The 16,625-nt window shown below is 38.4% G+C and overlaps 2 protein-coding genes across 3 annotated transcripts in view; one reads left to right on the top strand and one right to left on the bottom strand.

Annotated features, from left to right (window-relative positions):
* Positions 1-16,538, top strand: part of LOC141804835 (RNA-binding Raly-like protein) — a 76,138-nt gene extending 59,600 nt beyond the window's left edge. The window contains exons 3-9 of one of the 2 annotated variants that reach the window (XM_074689467.1): positions 5,541-5,616; positions 8,269-8,316; positions 9,099-9,289; positions 11,698-11,811; positions 11,998-12,155; positions 15,005-15,042; positions 15,696-16,538. In XM_074689467.1, coding sequence (XP_074545568.1) covers positions 5,541-5,616; positions 8,269-8,316; positions 9,099-9,289; positions 11,698-11,811; positions 11,998-12,155; positions 15,005-15,037 — 620 coding nt within the window. In that variant the 3' untranslated portion in view covers positions 15,038-15,042; positions 15,696-16,538. The remainder of the gene's footprint in view (positions 1-5,540; positions 5,617-8,268; positions 8,317-9,098; positions 9,290-11,697; positions 11,812-11,997; positions 12,156-15,004; positions 15,043-15,695) is intronic. The other variant, XM_074689466.1, reaches the window with a different exon arrangement.
* Positions 1-16,625, bottom strand: part of LOC141803941 (apolipoprotein D-like) — a 337,954-nt gene that overhangs the window by 154,533 nt on the left and 166,796 nt on the right. The window lies entirely within an intron of this gene.

The following is a 16,625-nucleotide window of genomic DNA, read 5'->3' as shown; positions in this document are numbered from 1 at the left end:
TCTGCCCCGCTAATTGAACCCTCCATTCAGCATTAATCCATTAGGGATTTTATACTGAAGTGACTTGACAAGGAACAGGAGGCTACAGCATTTACAAATAAAAAATAATAATAATAATAATAGAAAAGAGCTGATAAAAACTGAACCAAACTAAAGTATCTAAAAGTAAGTATCTAAAAACTAAAATATATATATATATATATATATATATATATATATATATATATATATATATATATATATATTAAAATAAGATTAAATAAAATTAAATTAAAATTCTGTACTAAAAACATCACATCATGGGCTTTTGGGGTTTTATTTTAAAAATTTTAAATATATGAAATTGAAAAAAAAAATTGTTGTTAATTGAGACATATTTCATAACTAACAATCAAACTTAAAAACAAGATCAATAAAAACTAGGGATGTCATTGTAACACGTTAATTAGATTAATTAATCGCACCGCAAATTAACGCATTATAAAAATTAACACAGATTAATCTGGATTCCAAACCCGCAGGGCGTTCAAAGACGCACTTATTTCCAAATGTCTGGTATTTATAAACCGTTTGTCCTACTTGGAAAAAGTGGTGTTCTCATCAGATTTTCAAATTTCCGACGGTCCCGAATGTATCATACCTGACATCAGCAACATGCTTTAAACCGGGGGGAAGCGAGAGTGATACAGTCTACGTCTCGTTTATTCACACGTCTTTTTTGAAAATCTGCAGAAAATCAACCGTTTGCTTTAGCTCAATTCTGTAAAAAACAGATAATTCTACACTCTTTACTGCTTTAAACAAGCTCTGAATTATCGATACATGTCCTGTATTTAAATCTAAAGAATTCTTTGAAAATTTGCTTCATCTTCCTGGTGTCATGTTTCAGCTTGAGGCTGCTCTGCACCAATGTTCAACAGTTTGTAGATTTTGTTAAGGTAGGTTCATGTGTTCCTTATGCCTCAGGGTACCTAAAAATGTGTTGTATATATTATCACCTTATTTTTTAATGTTTTCTAATGTCTTTTATAGTAATTTTAATGTCCTGGAATTCAAATTCTTTATTTTGGGACCTTAAGCAGATATGGGATTAAAATGAGATTAATTAAATTACTTAATTACAAATCCTGTAATTAATTAGATTAATTTTTTTAATCGTCTGACAACACTAATAAAAACACAATGAATAACATCACGACAAATAAAAAACAAATAGTTAATAAAAATAATTTAAAACAGCAGATAGGTTAAAAAATAAGTAAATAAATTTAAAATAAATACATTGAGATACAGCAAGTTTCACTTCACACATTTTCGACTTCTTCACAACTTACTTGGACATCGATCCAAGCTCTCATTGATAACGTGTCCTCGCTGACCTGTCCTTGGTGCATTGACCCACGGGGAACATGCCCAGTGAGTCAATGCACCTTAAAGTTTTACACTTTCCTCCTCGCTCAGGGTTCTGGATAGAGAAAGACTTGTTTTCATAATTTCAGCAACCAAATTGACATCATAATCGAAATTTGAGTAGTCGTCCAGCCTTTCCCAGAAAATAGTCCAAGAATTCCAGATCCAAAAGAGCTTGAGCTCAGACTTTTTGGACAATCTGTCCAAATGCAAAATGTTTCATATGAATTGTGTGATGGTTTTGTAATAAACCCTTAACAAAAGGCACAAAGAGTACAGTCTTTGCTGAGGGTTAAAGTTTAGTGACTGAGTTAGAGAAGTGTCAGTTTGGAGCAACAACCTGTCATTTATCCCTACTCCACGTCATCACTGTAGGCTTAATCTAATTAGAGCTGCTGATAAAAAAGTTCACTCCTCATTATCATCTAAGCCAACAGAGAGGGAGGGAAAGGTTCAGACTCTGGCTCCCAGTGCACGACTCAATTTCAGCTCTTGTCATGACATTTGCTGCTGTATCATCCCCGAGGCGGTTGATTCAAAGGCTGCTGTTTTATCTGTACAACTTTGTGAAGTCGTTGAGGGTGACTCATCCATCAGACAGGGATCTCTCCTGCTCTGTCAGTGTGAGCGTATGCGTGCGTGTTGGAAGGCCGTGTTTGATATTTGTTTATGTTTTCGTGTATGACCTTGGGCAGCACTCAAGGCTGATTGAGTTTGAGAAGAAGCAGCGACGACAAGCCGACAGACTGAATGCAGTGATACCGGCCCGGCGTAGAGCCGTGAGAATCTTGGCAGGTATGAGCGGCTGTCAGTCATGAGCGGCGCCATGCGCTGGGTAAGGATGAGTCACAGTGGTCTGCTCATGCTTTGCCAGGGATTACTTTTGTCTTTTCTCTCATTGAACAAAATGTTTGGAACACTGTTTTGAGCAAATAATGTCACTTTTGTGTCCTAAAGCTCTTAAAATGTTCCAGCTTTTATGTTTCATGTGGTTGAGGAGGTCAGTCAGACTCAGTGAAGTGAAATCACCAAATGAATTAAATCTTTCTGCATTACTCCACCTGGTTAGTCTCATCACAGAGCTCAATGGGTGTGCAGACATCGCAGACCTCTGCCAACCGAAGCATCCAAGCTAACACCGAAAACGGTGATGAGATTTGCAAAACAGAAAAGTGTTTCCAGGTCTCCTTTGGCAAACATTTTTTCAAATTGGCAACCAGCTCTTGGCTTCTGGCTGCCATCAGTGGCAGAACTTTTTAACACAGAATTAGAGCCAGTAAAAAGCAAAACTTTCACCCCAGAGTAGGTCAGAAAACACCCAGAAGGTTCTGTGTGGGAGCCACCGTGGCGGAAAGGCAAGGAGACGATAAAACTGAGTTATTTAGAGGAAGTAAAGCTCATAGCTTAAACTAAATGAGGCAGACAGCTGTCTACGAGTGAGGTGAATTCACATGGGGTTTCCTCTGGTTTACAGGAAGTTACTCTTTACTGCTGTCTCTAAATCGTTTCTCAGTGGTGAAACCTTAAGAAGACTCTTTAAAGAGGGAATGTGTGTTTTCTCATATTTTAAACATGGATCTGTCTCTTGCTCAAACCCCTACTTATTCATATGTTGCAGAAAGACCCAAATCTGTCTGTTGCTCATAATTTTGTGTTCTAAAATAGCACAAGATTTTCATAAGATTGACAAAAAATTTGAGGTAATCTCTTAAGGATTTCCTAAGTATTTCATGTTGGAGGGGTGGGCCTCAAACACTAAGGTCCATTATGGAGTCAGATCAGCCTCAAAATTAATTATGTGTAAGTAAATTCATCCACAAATGTGTAAAATATTTCTGGGTTATTGTGGCACCTTGCAGTCTTGCAAGTGTGGTGCGGCAAAAGAGGATGGATCGTTCATCGTCTGGTGAAAGTAAAAGCTCAAGTTTTTGAATCCGGTTTAACATTTCCTTTCTTTGTTGGAAAAAACCATCAATATTTTTCTCTGTAAATTATCCAAAAGAGCCAAAGAGGGTGTGGAAGGCATAGCGACAGAGGCATGGTGCTACAGTAAAAGAATAGAATAGAATAGACTTTATCTGTCATTGCACAAAAGCAACGATATTTCGCTGCAAACCTGAGCTCAGGCCAAACTAACCCTCTTCTCACAGATTTTGCATACACATTTGCAGATCACTCGCACTTCAGGACAGTCTCATAAAATCTCACGTGTACAAAGACAGCAAATTGGAAGGCCCGCCTCAGTTATAACCAGTGGTTTGTGTGTATTTTCAGTGGAGCTGGGACAGTATTGTACTTGACTCTGTTACGATTCTTGGGGTGCCGATTCGATTTAAATTACGATTTTTGTGATTTTGAGCTTGCTTTTTTAACAGCAGACGGGCGCCATATTTCCCCCCAAAAATGCACATCACATGAGTCAGAGAGAAAAATTTCACCCCCTGCTGGAGAAAAGTTGTAACTTTATCCACTCCAGTTTATAAACAAAGACTGAAATGAAGAATTCAATATGAAAAACAACACAATTTTTTTTGGCAAGAATCCTGATTTTAATACCGTCAAATGAAAAATCCTGATTTTAATAACTTCCAATGCTGTGTTCATGTTCAGTATGGAAACTCTTCCACTCCCTCACAGTCACAAGGATGCAATTGGGAACCCAAACTTGGTACCTTTTGATTTTACGTGAATTGGTACTTGGTACTTTTGACAGAATTCAGTTAGGACCTGTGAAAATTCCTAATTCGGTACCCATCCCTTTTTGTGGGTGCATTTAGACACACACAAATATTTCTCCTGTGCATTTGTAAGTTTTGGGACTGACTCCATAGTCTAGCCATAGCTCTGGCCTTAACAGGCCTCCAGAGGGCTGGCCAATCAGAGAGAAGGGGGGTTTATGAAGCAAGAAGCCTTAAAAAGACGGCAGTTAAAATGAAGCAAAGAAAAAAGGTTTTTCTAAAACACTAGTGTGAGAAAAAAAAAAGCTGGTGTGATTTTTTTTTTAGTGGTAAACCATGCCAAGTTACCACAGGGGCACTAGAGGCACAACATAAAGACTAAAATAAACACAATACTTTATCTTTAAATGAAAGTGCATAGAGTTTAGTTCTGCCTTGCTCCATATGTGAAGTTTAGCTAGCTTTTGTCATTGTTTTGTGATGAAATATGGGTTGCTTAGCAAAGTTCATAGTTTAATAATATGGCCTGGTTTTCTGTGAATATGAAATCTGTCACTATTAACTGTGATTCAAACCCCCCCTTATCATTTATTCCCCATATTGGTTACCAAGTGACACATTTGGGTCATAACATTTGTCCAGAAACCAACTTTAAATATTAACTACACATAGTGAAATCTTTATTTAGCATTTTGGATTTCAGTATGACTTATTTGTGCTCAAACCAGTTGAACAGCTACAGAAGTTGCTGGTGTTTCAGTGTAAATTGTGACCCTCTTAAATGGTAGCTGTCAGCCAACAATCACTTTTTGCAACTTCTGTGGCTCTGTAACAAGTGTAGCTTTTTGCTACTTTTGTTATGTTGAAATAGCTGCCATAAAAATTTGATTTAAAAGGTTTATGTCTCTTTTTGCATTGTTTATAAGCTGCCTCCTTGAAACAATGGCTGCAAGGGGCTCCAGCAAAGACTCGGTCTGGAAAAGTTTTCCTCATGGAATCCATTCCTCTAGGATTTGAGAATAAAATAAAAATGTGAGGTTACCCAAGAGGTGATGTTTAGAAGACAGAGAAAATGAAGTCTGTTTGATGTGTCTGTGTCAGAGAAGTGGTTCAGGGGAATCAGCTCTCAAGAGTTTGTCAGCGACGCTCATCCTCTAATCTCACCTTGCACTCTCATCCTTCTCGGGAGAAAATCCTCTAATAGGAGGCGTCACTTGTCTCCCAAAAGTTGTGACACTGAAAGTTTCTCTGTAGAGTTTTATATGTTACTTTTGTCTCAAAAAATAAAAGTGACAAGTGATTTTGAGCTCTGTGTTTCTGGTTCACAGGGAGAAATATGTTCTCTCTTTTTACTTGTGTCAGAAATGGAAGGTCAAGTTAGTTTAAATACTGGACACAAATCATTGATGCTTTCTGAGCTAAATAATGAACTGAATTGTATTGTGTCCACAGATATCAACATGGCAGGAGAGCCAAAACCATACAGGCCCAAGATTGGCTCCAAGAGGCCTCTCTCATCCCTCTACAGGTCTGTGTGAATCACATCTTATCACGCTGTCAAATATTTCTTTGCTAAACAACTTTTCTCCCAGCACTTACATTTTTGTGAAATAGACACCTGTGTTTTACCAAGGTTAATGTCAGATCCTGTCTGTGCTTTCTTTTCTGTTGCTTATTCCTTCCATTAAAGTTTACTTGAAGGTAACTTTAAAAATGTGCACAGGAAGGGGCATGGCTGACATTCTTACACTAAATAGCTCCAAACTGGAGCTGAAATGCTATGTTTTGACATTTTGACAAAGGTTTGTTCTGCTGTCTTGCTGAGACTTAGATAAGTTATTCAATATCTCTTTTTTTGTCGAAGGAAAGAGTTGGAACCTGGAGCTGTTTAGCCCAGCATGGAGCCACATAACAAGAGAAAACAGCTGTGTTCTCTATCAAATCCAAATGCTAAAAACTTTAAAACTAAATTATTAACTTGTTACTTCTTTTTCTTACCCTGAACTAGAGCTTAACTAGAATAGAAGTATAAAAAATTACAACCAGCCAGGTTTTGGTTTCCTTTATTTCTACTATGTTAAGTTCACAAGTAACTGAACTATTTTTATTTCTGGATTGTAAAAGTGAATCTAAAGGCTGCAGCCAGTTATTTTAGCTTAACTAAACTTAGCTAAAAAGCAGGTAACGTGGAAAGCTAACAGCGGCTCTCCCCATGAACCCTAGCTAAGATGCTTATTGCGTTTATCATATTTGGACATAAATTTACCGACAAGGCAACTTGCCTTTGAGATGAACCAAGGGAAAGTCAAGCTAGCTTTCGAGTACTTTGATTTAGCCCAAGCTGAGCAAGCCAGCACACACAAATAACAGCATAGTGTAAAAAAAATACTTTTGGGAGTTTTTCCTTGGTGAAATTTTAGACAAGACTGCCACTACCAGCATGAGCTAGAAATTGAGTATGATGAAATAAGTATCATTGAGCTCAATTCATCTTAAGTTAAGACAGCAGCTAGTTAGCTTAGCTGAACTACACTGAGCTGAAGAGCTGGGAGCAGGACAGACGGACAAATAGTTAGCTTCTCGCAAACAGTTTTATGTTGTTTAACTTAACAACCAAAGGAAAGTCAAGCTAGCTTGAGTCCTTGCGCTTTGCCTCTGCTAGGCTAACCAACAGATACAAATAATCCACTGTTGGAGTAAGATGGTTTTTAATCAGGTTAAATTTTTGACAAAAATGCCTAAAGTAAGCTAAATTCATTAGCAGTTAGAGACTGCTCTCTTTTCTGAGATGTATAAAAAAGGCTAAAGCCTACAGCTAGTTAGCTTTGGTAATTTCAATTGAAGAGTAGGGAACAGGGAAAGTGAACAGGTGCTTTTCTCGTCAACCCTAGCTAACTGATTCTTTTCTTTTACATATCTGGACAAAAATTTAATGCAAAAAGCCAATTTAAGTTGAACCAAAGAAAGCCAGCTTTGGAGTCCCTGCTCTTAAAGCTGCAAAGACACAAATAACCTAGCATTCAAAAATATTTGGATGAAGTTTAAGACCTAGTTAGCCACTTTTTCATTTATACAGGTAGATAGATAGCAAACCAAATAAATATTTCTGTGTTCTTTCTTAACTAGAAATACTCAAGCTAAAAAAGCTAACGGCTACTACATAAGCTTTGGTGTGGACTGAAAAATACATATTTCTTGTAAATTAGCGAGCTTTTAGGGAAAAGTTTTTTTTTTTTTTTTTTTTTTTTAATAAAAAGGCTAGCTGTTTACATCAACCCTAGCTAACTGTTTCCTTTGTTTTTTTTTACATTTCTGGACAAAATTTAATGATAAAATGTTCCTGAAAAGCCAGAAGCTAGTTTAGCCCTTTTTTGAAGCTACAAAGCCACAAATAACCCAGCAGGTTTAAAAATTTTTAATTTGGATGAAGTTTGAGATGAAGTTCGCCACTTTTTTATTTATAAATGTAGAAGTTAGCAAACCAAAGAAATATAGCCGTTTTCTCTCTTAACTAGAAGTACTCTAGCAGAAAAGCTAACGGCTACTACATAAGCTTTTGTGTGGATTGAATAATGCATATATCTTGTAAATTACCGAGCTTTTACGGAAAAGTTTTTGTTATAAAAAGGCTAGCTATTTTCATTAACCCCTAGCTAACTGTTTATTTTGTTTTTTAACATATCTGGACAAAATTTAATGCAAAATGTTCCTGGAAAGCCAAAAGCTTGTTTAGCCCGTTTTTGAAGCTACAAAGCTACAAATAACCCAGCAGGATTACATCTTTTTATTTGGATGAAGTTTGAGATCAAGTTAGCCACTTTTTCATCTATACAGGTAGACGTTAGCAAACCACAGAAATATAGCAGAGAGCTAACGGCTACTACATAAGCTTTTGTGTGGATTTAAAAATATATATGTTTCTTGTAAATTAGAGAGCTTTTGGGGAAAAGTTTTTGTTATAAAAGGCTAGCTGTTTTCAGCTAACATAAGCTAACAGACTGCTTGCAGTGACCTTACATTTAACGTATGTAACTGTAACTGTCCATGTAAGTATACAAGTAGCTACTGAATAACTTTGTCACCCTATGTGTGTAGCTTTGTCATATTTAGTCTCAGTATGTCTTTTGTTTTGGGACAAAACTTTTTTGTTGAGCTGAAGAACTCTGTTTTATCCTCACAGCGGCTACGAGTTTGACTACGACTACTACAGAGACGATTTCTACAGCAGGTGAGTCACACCTTTTGTTCTATGGTAAATGAAACGGCACACTCCAGCTGCGATTTGTCTCTTTAAATGCTCACATTGTTTTGAAAGCCTTATTTCACTGGATATTTTACCCTTTAGTGTGCACCCTGCTGTAACTTCATTTCTGAGTCGGCGCCTTGGATAAAGATGAGCTTTGAGTAGAATGGCCCCATTTCCATCAGAGGAAAAGTAACTACATTATCCGAGGCATAATGAATGTCGTATCGGGGAGGTTTTTATTCCTCTCTGTTGGGCTTACTAATGATGCTTTTATCCACATAGGCGAGGAGAGAATGTCAGATAGTCCTCCGGCTGGTCATTTGCACCGGCAAGACATTGAATGTATCTTCCTTCTGACATTTTCATTGGTTTGTTTACTTCCTCTACTTTGCAGTATCACTGAGAGTCCAATCCCTCAGCTTTGAGTCATTATTGCTATTCTGGCAATTTGATGTGTCATACAGAGCAAGGAACAGGATTTGATTGAACGGCTTCAGCATTGCTCAATATGTACCACTTTGATTCAGCCATCTTCTGCAGCTTGTCTTTAAAGTGGTTTGTCAACCCCTTTCTGCCCTAACAAAAAAAGAAGGCTGCAAAGTGACTACAAGAAAGAATAAAAACAACTCAATGACACACAAGGCCAATCATAAATCAGAAACCCTCTCTTCCTTTTTAAAGTGTGTTTTTCTGAAGTGTTTTTTATCTTTTGTAACTTTTTTGTTCCCTAAATTGCTGCAACTTTGTTTTTTCTTTGTTCTCAGACTCTTTGAGTATCACGGTCGTGTCGTGCCGCCAACCCGGGCTGTGATTCCCATCAAACGTTCACGGCTAGTTGTCCCATCCACACGCAGAGCCAAATCCTCCTTTCCGGTCAGGGCCTGTTCCTCGTCCTCCTCATCCTCTTCCTCCTCCAGAGCTCTGAATGTTGGCTCCTCCATAACAGCTCCAAAATGTACGTTCTTTTAACCCTATCTTTTTACTCCTTTTGACCTTATACGTTGTAGAAAATTTCTTCATTTTTTTTGTCTTCTGACCAAAAACAGAGCTACAAAAATGACATTATATGATTAAAAAACATCTTTTATTTTTCTCCTTTTTGTTTGTTTACTGTTTGTCATACTGATTCCAAGTGGCCTTGAAAATACATCAGTTCTTTTCACAAATGTATACTTCAAAGCTTTGTGCTTTTGTGCTTATGTGGTCACTTGTTTAAGAGTGGCTTTACATGATTTACAGCTACAGCTAATAGAAAATATTTTTCTCAAAATGGTGCCTCAAAATACCTGCCTGGACCTTTTTATTTGTATTTAGACTATAAAAGGGTCAAAAATGCTTTGGCCCATGTCTCGAACACTTTGAATTTTCAATATCTGGAGTTATTTCCAATTTGCTGCACTTTAGAAAAACACAAGAACAGAATTGGATTTTACAGGTTTGGTGAATGAAAAAACACAAAAAATCAAACACTGGGAGCAGATTTTACAGGATAAACTCAGAGTTTAAATATTTATAAACATATGCACATTAACATTTATGAGCATTGTCTCTTGTTTTGTAAATAAAAAAATCCCTAAAAGCATCACCAGAATCTCCAGCATCCACACAGCTCTTTCTTCTCACACACACACAACCTGAAGATTGCTGATCCTCGTCACGGGACAAAATGAAAGTGAAACTTAAGGAGAAAGGGATTCATCTGGATACGCTCACTGTACAGGACAAATAAGGCTTGGTGTATTGATTTACAAAGGATGTCACACAGTAAAAGCATCAAACCATGCTCACACAGTGAAAAGAAGACTTGGTTTTTACACATCGTCAACAATGAATTTCGTACATATTTTACAAATTGGACTTGGTTCACTATTCTACACAATGCAAGCCTCAATTTTCACATGAAATTAAACATACAAAGTAAAAACTAGACAGAAGTTGCTCCTTCAGTCTCAGAATCATGCAGAAAACTCTGTGGAAGTTTTATAACCAGGGAAGATCTTCTTTTTGACATTTTTAGGAGGACTCAGCTCCGTTTTCTTTGTGCGATCCTGTTATCCATCTGCTCTGCACTCTTGTGTGTATTCATGGGCTTTCTTAAATGCCTGAGTAAAATCACAGTAAAAAACACATATCGACTGAAAAAGGACAGTCTTAGCTTTTAGAATTTTTCCGGTTTTGTAAACCATTTAGGAAAAATGGTCATTCAAAGTCTGACGTGCCTGTGCCAGCACATCCGGTGTTAAAGTGTTAAGAAAACCCTGAATTCAGTCTCTGTAATTATTTTGGCTGCTGTCTCTTTAAGGCTCCCCACTCCACAAGCCCCCTTCCCTCTAATTGGCCGGCCCTTGTGAGGCCTGTTAGGGGCGGAGCTTGGTGATTGAGGCCTGCCCTTCCAATGTGTCATGAACGTAGACTATATATAGAGTGGACAACGTGGCTCCACCATTTACCATTGTCAGTTTTGAAGCCAAAATTTAGCTGTTACAGGCGCAGTCATTGTAGCGGTTGTGCAGCCAGAGTCTGAGCAGTAGAGACTGAAGGATTCTGGGAGAATCTGAGTGGAGCTGGGTGACAAAAATAATGATCTTTTTTTTTTCTTTTGTAAATCTAATCACTTCTTGACTCTACCTTCAGACATATTTTACAATCGCCTTAAAAAATACATGGGAACAGCAGCTGTCAATTCATGTTAAACGTGACATAAAGCCTCGTTTTTAACCTCTTGTAACTAATGAAAACAAAAATATCAGAAAAAAGAGGACTTAAATACAAGGCAGCCTAATGATATCTTCAAATCACCACAGCAATCAGACGTGAGAAACGTTTACACGAGGTGTATTAATTTTTAAAAGTTTGACCACAGCTCATCTGGAATGACTAGAGAGATGGATTTTTTAACCTATACTGCCGCCAGCCACCAGGGGGAGCAGTTTTTGTGGAGACCTCACTTCGAGCCGAGCAAGCGGACGTCCATTCTTTTCAAAGCCTATGGTCATGAACCAGTTTAGAGATGTTTTTGTGATGACCTCATCAGTTGAGCAAGTCCCGTGAAGTTGTCATGGAAATCTTGCTCTGTTTTTAGAACGGACCATTTTGAGCAGACAGATTCAAGGATTTCTACAACATATGAAAATTTGTGTAGTATAAACATCCAACATTTTTACTTTATGGGAAAGAATAATAAAAGAATAATCCCCCCTTTTCATGCATTCTACCAAGTTTATTTATTCATTAAGCCATTGTCAGTGAATGTGTCGACATGTTGGAGAGGCTCTGTAGATCTTTCTCTTGAAACTCTGTGCCTGTCTTCTTGTCAAACATCTCATGACGTTGCTTTTTAAAATTATTTATGTTTCCTCACAGTGAAGACAGACCAGCTCCTTACAATCAAAAAGGAGCTGTCACAGATCAAGACCAAGATTGACTCACTGCTGGGAAGGCTGGAGAAGATCGAGAGGCAACATCGCTCTGACGCTGGTAAGATCTGACAGCAGGGGACGGCGGATGTGCTGCATACACACACACACAGGCTGAGATGGAGGGGTTTGAAAACCAAAGTGTCACACAGGGCAGAGTCACGCAGATAATATTGAAGGTTCATGGAGCATTTCAGAAATTAGAGGTTTTAACTGCAGCTCTTCCTTCATCCCTCTTTTTTTCCAGAGATGCAAAGGAAACAAGAGGAGGCGTGTGAGTGTCTCCATGGCGACGCCGTGGACCACTCTGGTGAAGAGGAAGCAGAGGGGACAGCCGAGGTGGAGGCGGGAGAGATGACGGATGGTGGCGAAGACGACTTTGAAGACGAAGGCACCAGTGATATGGTGAGTGGGCTAAGTGGGCATTTAAGGAGTGAGTGGGCTGACTGAGGGAGCGTGGGTAATGTCTCCCTGTTAGGAGGATGTGTGAGCACTCCAGTATTTGCATTCAGTCAAAAATAGTCCAAAAGAGCTGTTTTATCTTTTCTCTAAGTCAAAACATTTCCAGTTCAGAGATTATCAAGAATATACCAAGAGTTTAAATCCGCAACATTCCTCTCTTTTCACATTTTCTCTGATGTAACATCTCAGTGTGATGATTGATCCTGGACTCTCCTCCAAATGTATAGCTGCTGTGTTGTCCCTGCTTATCTATGTAGTAAGGAAAGGTCATTACACTAAGATAAAAGTGGAGATATACAAGATCGATCCTCACTTTGAGTAAAATAAAAAGAAAACACAGTTTCTGTGGACACTGTGGTTCTTTTTAATCTCTAGCTCCAATAAAAGTGCTACAGACACAGTACGAGGACTGTGTTTCTCCTTTACGACGGTCCTTAAATGCACCTGCAGTGGGAGACTACTAAATGTGTCGAACAGCTCGCCAAACGCCTGTTACAGGGGTGCATTGTTTGTTTTTTCTACAGATAAGACGCACAGTGGGGGAACTATGAATTTTGAATGTCAGACGATCCGCCTTAAGCATTTTGGTATTTTTTGTCAGAGTTTTGAACATCACTGAAGTATTTGAGATTGTCTTCGTCATGGAAGTATGGGTCGTTGTTGAACATTTATTGTCATAATTTTCGTTAGCAGAAATAACCCTGGTTCAACATTTGTGAAGTTTCCTTTCCTTTTTTTTTGTCAGGAAGTTGGATTACAACTCCTGTCCTGATTCTAGACAATTGGACTGAAGTCATAGAGACTCGACTTGACTTGAAGACAATGACTTCAGACTTGGCTCGACTTGAGACAGGCTGACCCGACTTGTAGCATGTTCACCACACTATAGGTTCACACTTTTCTTGATTGATTGATTGATTGATTGATTGGAGACAGGTGTGTAGCGAGATCACAAGCACGCAAGCAGCCAATGGACACACACAACACAGTGCGGTTGTTAGCAAATAATGGTGACTGTCCCCTAGCCTGTAGTCAGTTCTGCTGCTCCAAAAATAGAGCAGTTTGGGTTTAAAAACTTCCACTCAAATGGAAAAAGGAGGAACACCCAATGCAAGATGTGCAACGCTAAAATAAACGAAAAAGAGAGAACAACGTCTGCACACGAAACCAAGGAAGTGAAACCAAGCTAACACTATTAGAAGTGTGTAGCCTCTGTGACTGCATCAATAATATCCATCCATAGCAGCAAGCCCACCTCTTCCAACACTTTATCACTCTTCATAATGAACATCCAGTCGTGACTCGTCAGCAGAGGGAATAACTCCCAAGCTAAACCTTTATTCCTTCTCATTTAGCCTCCCGTTATTTTTTTCCTCTAGCTATAGCTGCATTCAGTCCTCTCTGTTATTCTTTTGAAAGGTGGACAAAGGACACTATGCCAGCAAAACAAATGCACATGGCCAGCTAAATTTGTGCCTGATGATAAATGACATATTAAAATATAATTATACCTCTCCATTAGATCGGCCAGCTGATTTCCTTAATTTTTAAAGATCGGTGATCAGCCCATCCTTACATATGAAACTGATCTTATATATCTTCAGGAAGGTCTGACAGCCAGCCATTGTTGGTTTTTGCTCTGAGACCTAAAACTCTGGACACTTTATTTGTTGTTTAAGTTAAAGCATAAAAATTGTATTGTTTCACAGGTTTTGTTTAATGATTTTCAATAAAATAAGATTGGAACATTGAAGGTATATGCTGTCAGTTATAAAAAATAAAAATTAAAAATTGGTATCGGCCCAGGCTTTTTAAAGATCTGCCAGAAAATTGTTATTGGTGCACCCCTACTCTTCATTATAATATTATTTTTTTTTTACATTTACTTTAGGAAGATAGGTTTCTCTCTTCAAGACATAAACTAGAGATAGACCGATATGGATTTTTCCGGGCTGATACCGATACCGATTATTTGTGGTAAAGAAGGCCGATAACTGATATTTGAAGCCGATATTAATTTGCAGTCAAAGTGCAAATATTGGTGTCAAAATTCTGAACAGTTCAAACTTTAATGCTTAACTTCATTCAAATACCTTTCAGCATGAGTTTATTAAACAGCTCCCAGGCTTAGCAGCATGTTTTATAAAGTTAAATGAAAACATAAAAAAAATAAATAGCTCAAGTTTTCTACAGTAAATTAAGTTTTCCAAAATTTCAGTACAACTGCAGTAACTGTAATAACTGCACTGCTGATTGGCTGTTTCCCAACCCATGGCTCTGCTTGTAACCAATCAGATGATACTGTGGGTGGGACAGTGCTGGGGACTAAGTAGTGACTGCAGACAGCAGAGCGGCTGCAACAGAGCTGTAACAACACAGTTTTAAATTTGTTTCTTATCGGCCATTGGATTAAAATAAAGGCAGATGCTGATATGCTTCAAAATGCCAAATATCGGCCCCAATAATCAGCCCGGCCAATAATCGGTCTATCCCTGATATAGACCTGAGATATAACCTGTGACTCGACTGGACAACTTTGTGACTCAAGTCGACTAGACTGGGACGAAATAACTTGCTTCTCGCTCGGGACTCTGATCGGAGGGACTCGCACAGTTGTCTGCCTGATTCTGTTGGCTTAGCTTAGCTCTAAGTTCCTGATTCAGAGAGAAAACCCAGCCTGGCCCTGCTGAAATTAAACTCTTAGATTTGAATAAAACTTACTATTACCGGCCAGTTGTGTGTGTATGGGTATGTTTGTTGAATTCACCAACCTGTTTTTGTTTTTATTCCAGATGGAGAACCATATATCAGACATTGACAACTGAGAAAGGTGAGTTTTTAATCTTCGCACCAACAGCTTTTCTTTTTATTTATTTTTGAACAAACTGTCGATTTTAGGACATAAAGTCTGACAACATACGCACATTAAGACTTTCCCCCTGCAGCACCATGAGCTCAAAAGATCCGCTGCTTCTTTTTTCCCTGCAAAGCAAAGCCAGAGACACAGCATCTCTTCACAGCCTGTCATTCCCTGCATCTGCGAGCGTTAGGGAAAGCAGCCTCTCTGCAGTTATCGCTGATGACTGTCTGAACAGCTGTAGAGATAGGACTTTGTCTCATCCGCGCTTTCCATCAAACGACATTTAAATTCACTGATTTCCTTGGTATGAACAAATAGCTGTGAGATTTAATTTGCCTCTTGGCTGACATTTCCTCCCCGCCGTCCTCAAGTGCCCGATAACGGAAATCATTGTCTGCCGCTTTGAACGTGATAGATCGTTAAGATGATGGCGTAATGAACTGTGGTTTGCAGGTGATATCAGCAGCATCGCTTTATTGTTTCTCCAGTTAGTCACAGCCTCCACTGGCAGAAACAACCAGAAAATAACACCTAAAACTGAAGCCTCCTTATTTCATACACAGAAACCTGACTAAATCTAATTTTTCTTCCACTTTCTCTGTTTCTTTGTCTCTTTTTTGAAGCTTGGGAGTCTTTCCTGCAGCACGAGAAGTATCAAGAACAGATACCAGCAAAACCTTCTTCATCAAGAGGGTGTATTTGAAATTTAAGGAAATCTACAAGCAGAGTCACAGGCAGCTGAAGAAGAGTTTTTCAGACTTGTTTGTTGCTTGTTCGCGTCATTAAACCACGACACTCCTTCATTAAACGCTGGTTATGAATATTCTCCAGATTTCTGCAAGACCAACCGCGACGAAGCGATTGCCTCTCTGAAACATAAAGGACAATGTAATGTGAGCTTAAATTAATTATAAAACACTCTATGTTGTACATAAAAACACAGATATGTGATCAGTCAGATGAACCATGAACTTTTTGTTGTATCGCAAATGTTTGTTCTGTTTCTGTGAAAACTGTGATGAGCCGTGACGCCAGCAGAGAGCTCAATATGAATGTACGGTGAACACTTTTTATTTAACTCTTGATTATTCTGTTTTTTGCTTGATTTGGCTGAAACGTACTTTATGTTGTTTACTCACACCGCCTCCACACAGTATCGTAAGTATTTGTCAAACACAATAAGATGCATCTTTGAGTTCTGTTTGCAGTTAAGAAAAAAGGACTATTTTTTACTGTCGGCATGTTTAAAATGTGGCTGTTATGGATCATTTGTATTAATTGCATCGGTTGTACAGCTATGGATGATATCCGTTTTTGAAATAAACCTGTTCCTCCCCCTAAAAGATAATGAAACAACAACATCAAACCCTACCTGTGTGAGTGTTGTGGCTTTGATTTTTAACAAGAAAAAAAAAATGAAGTCCAGCATTCACTTGCACGCAGTCTTGAACTCAAACTTTTTGAAACAACCTTCACAGCCTTTTTTAATTAATCTTGTATGACATGCAGCAAAGTTGGAACTCAACTTGAACTTTTCTTCAAGGTTAAAGTCT

Source organism: Halichoeres trimaculatus, unplaced genomic scaffold, assembly GCF_033239565.1.
Source record: "Halichoeres trimaculatus isolate MK-OKI-2021-1 unplaced genomic scaffold, fHalTri1.1 fHalTri1_scaffold_15, whole genome shotgun sequence".
In the NCBI taxonomy this organism is placed as follows: Eukaryota; Metazoa; Chordata; class Actinopteri; order Labriformes; family Labridae; genus Halichoeres; species Halichoeres trimaculatus.
Note: the sequence above shows the minus strand (reverse complement) of the source record. Positions and strands in the feature narration are given on the sequence as shown.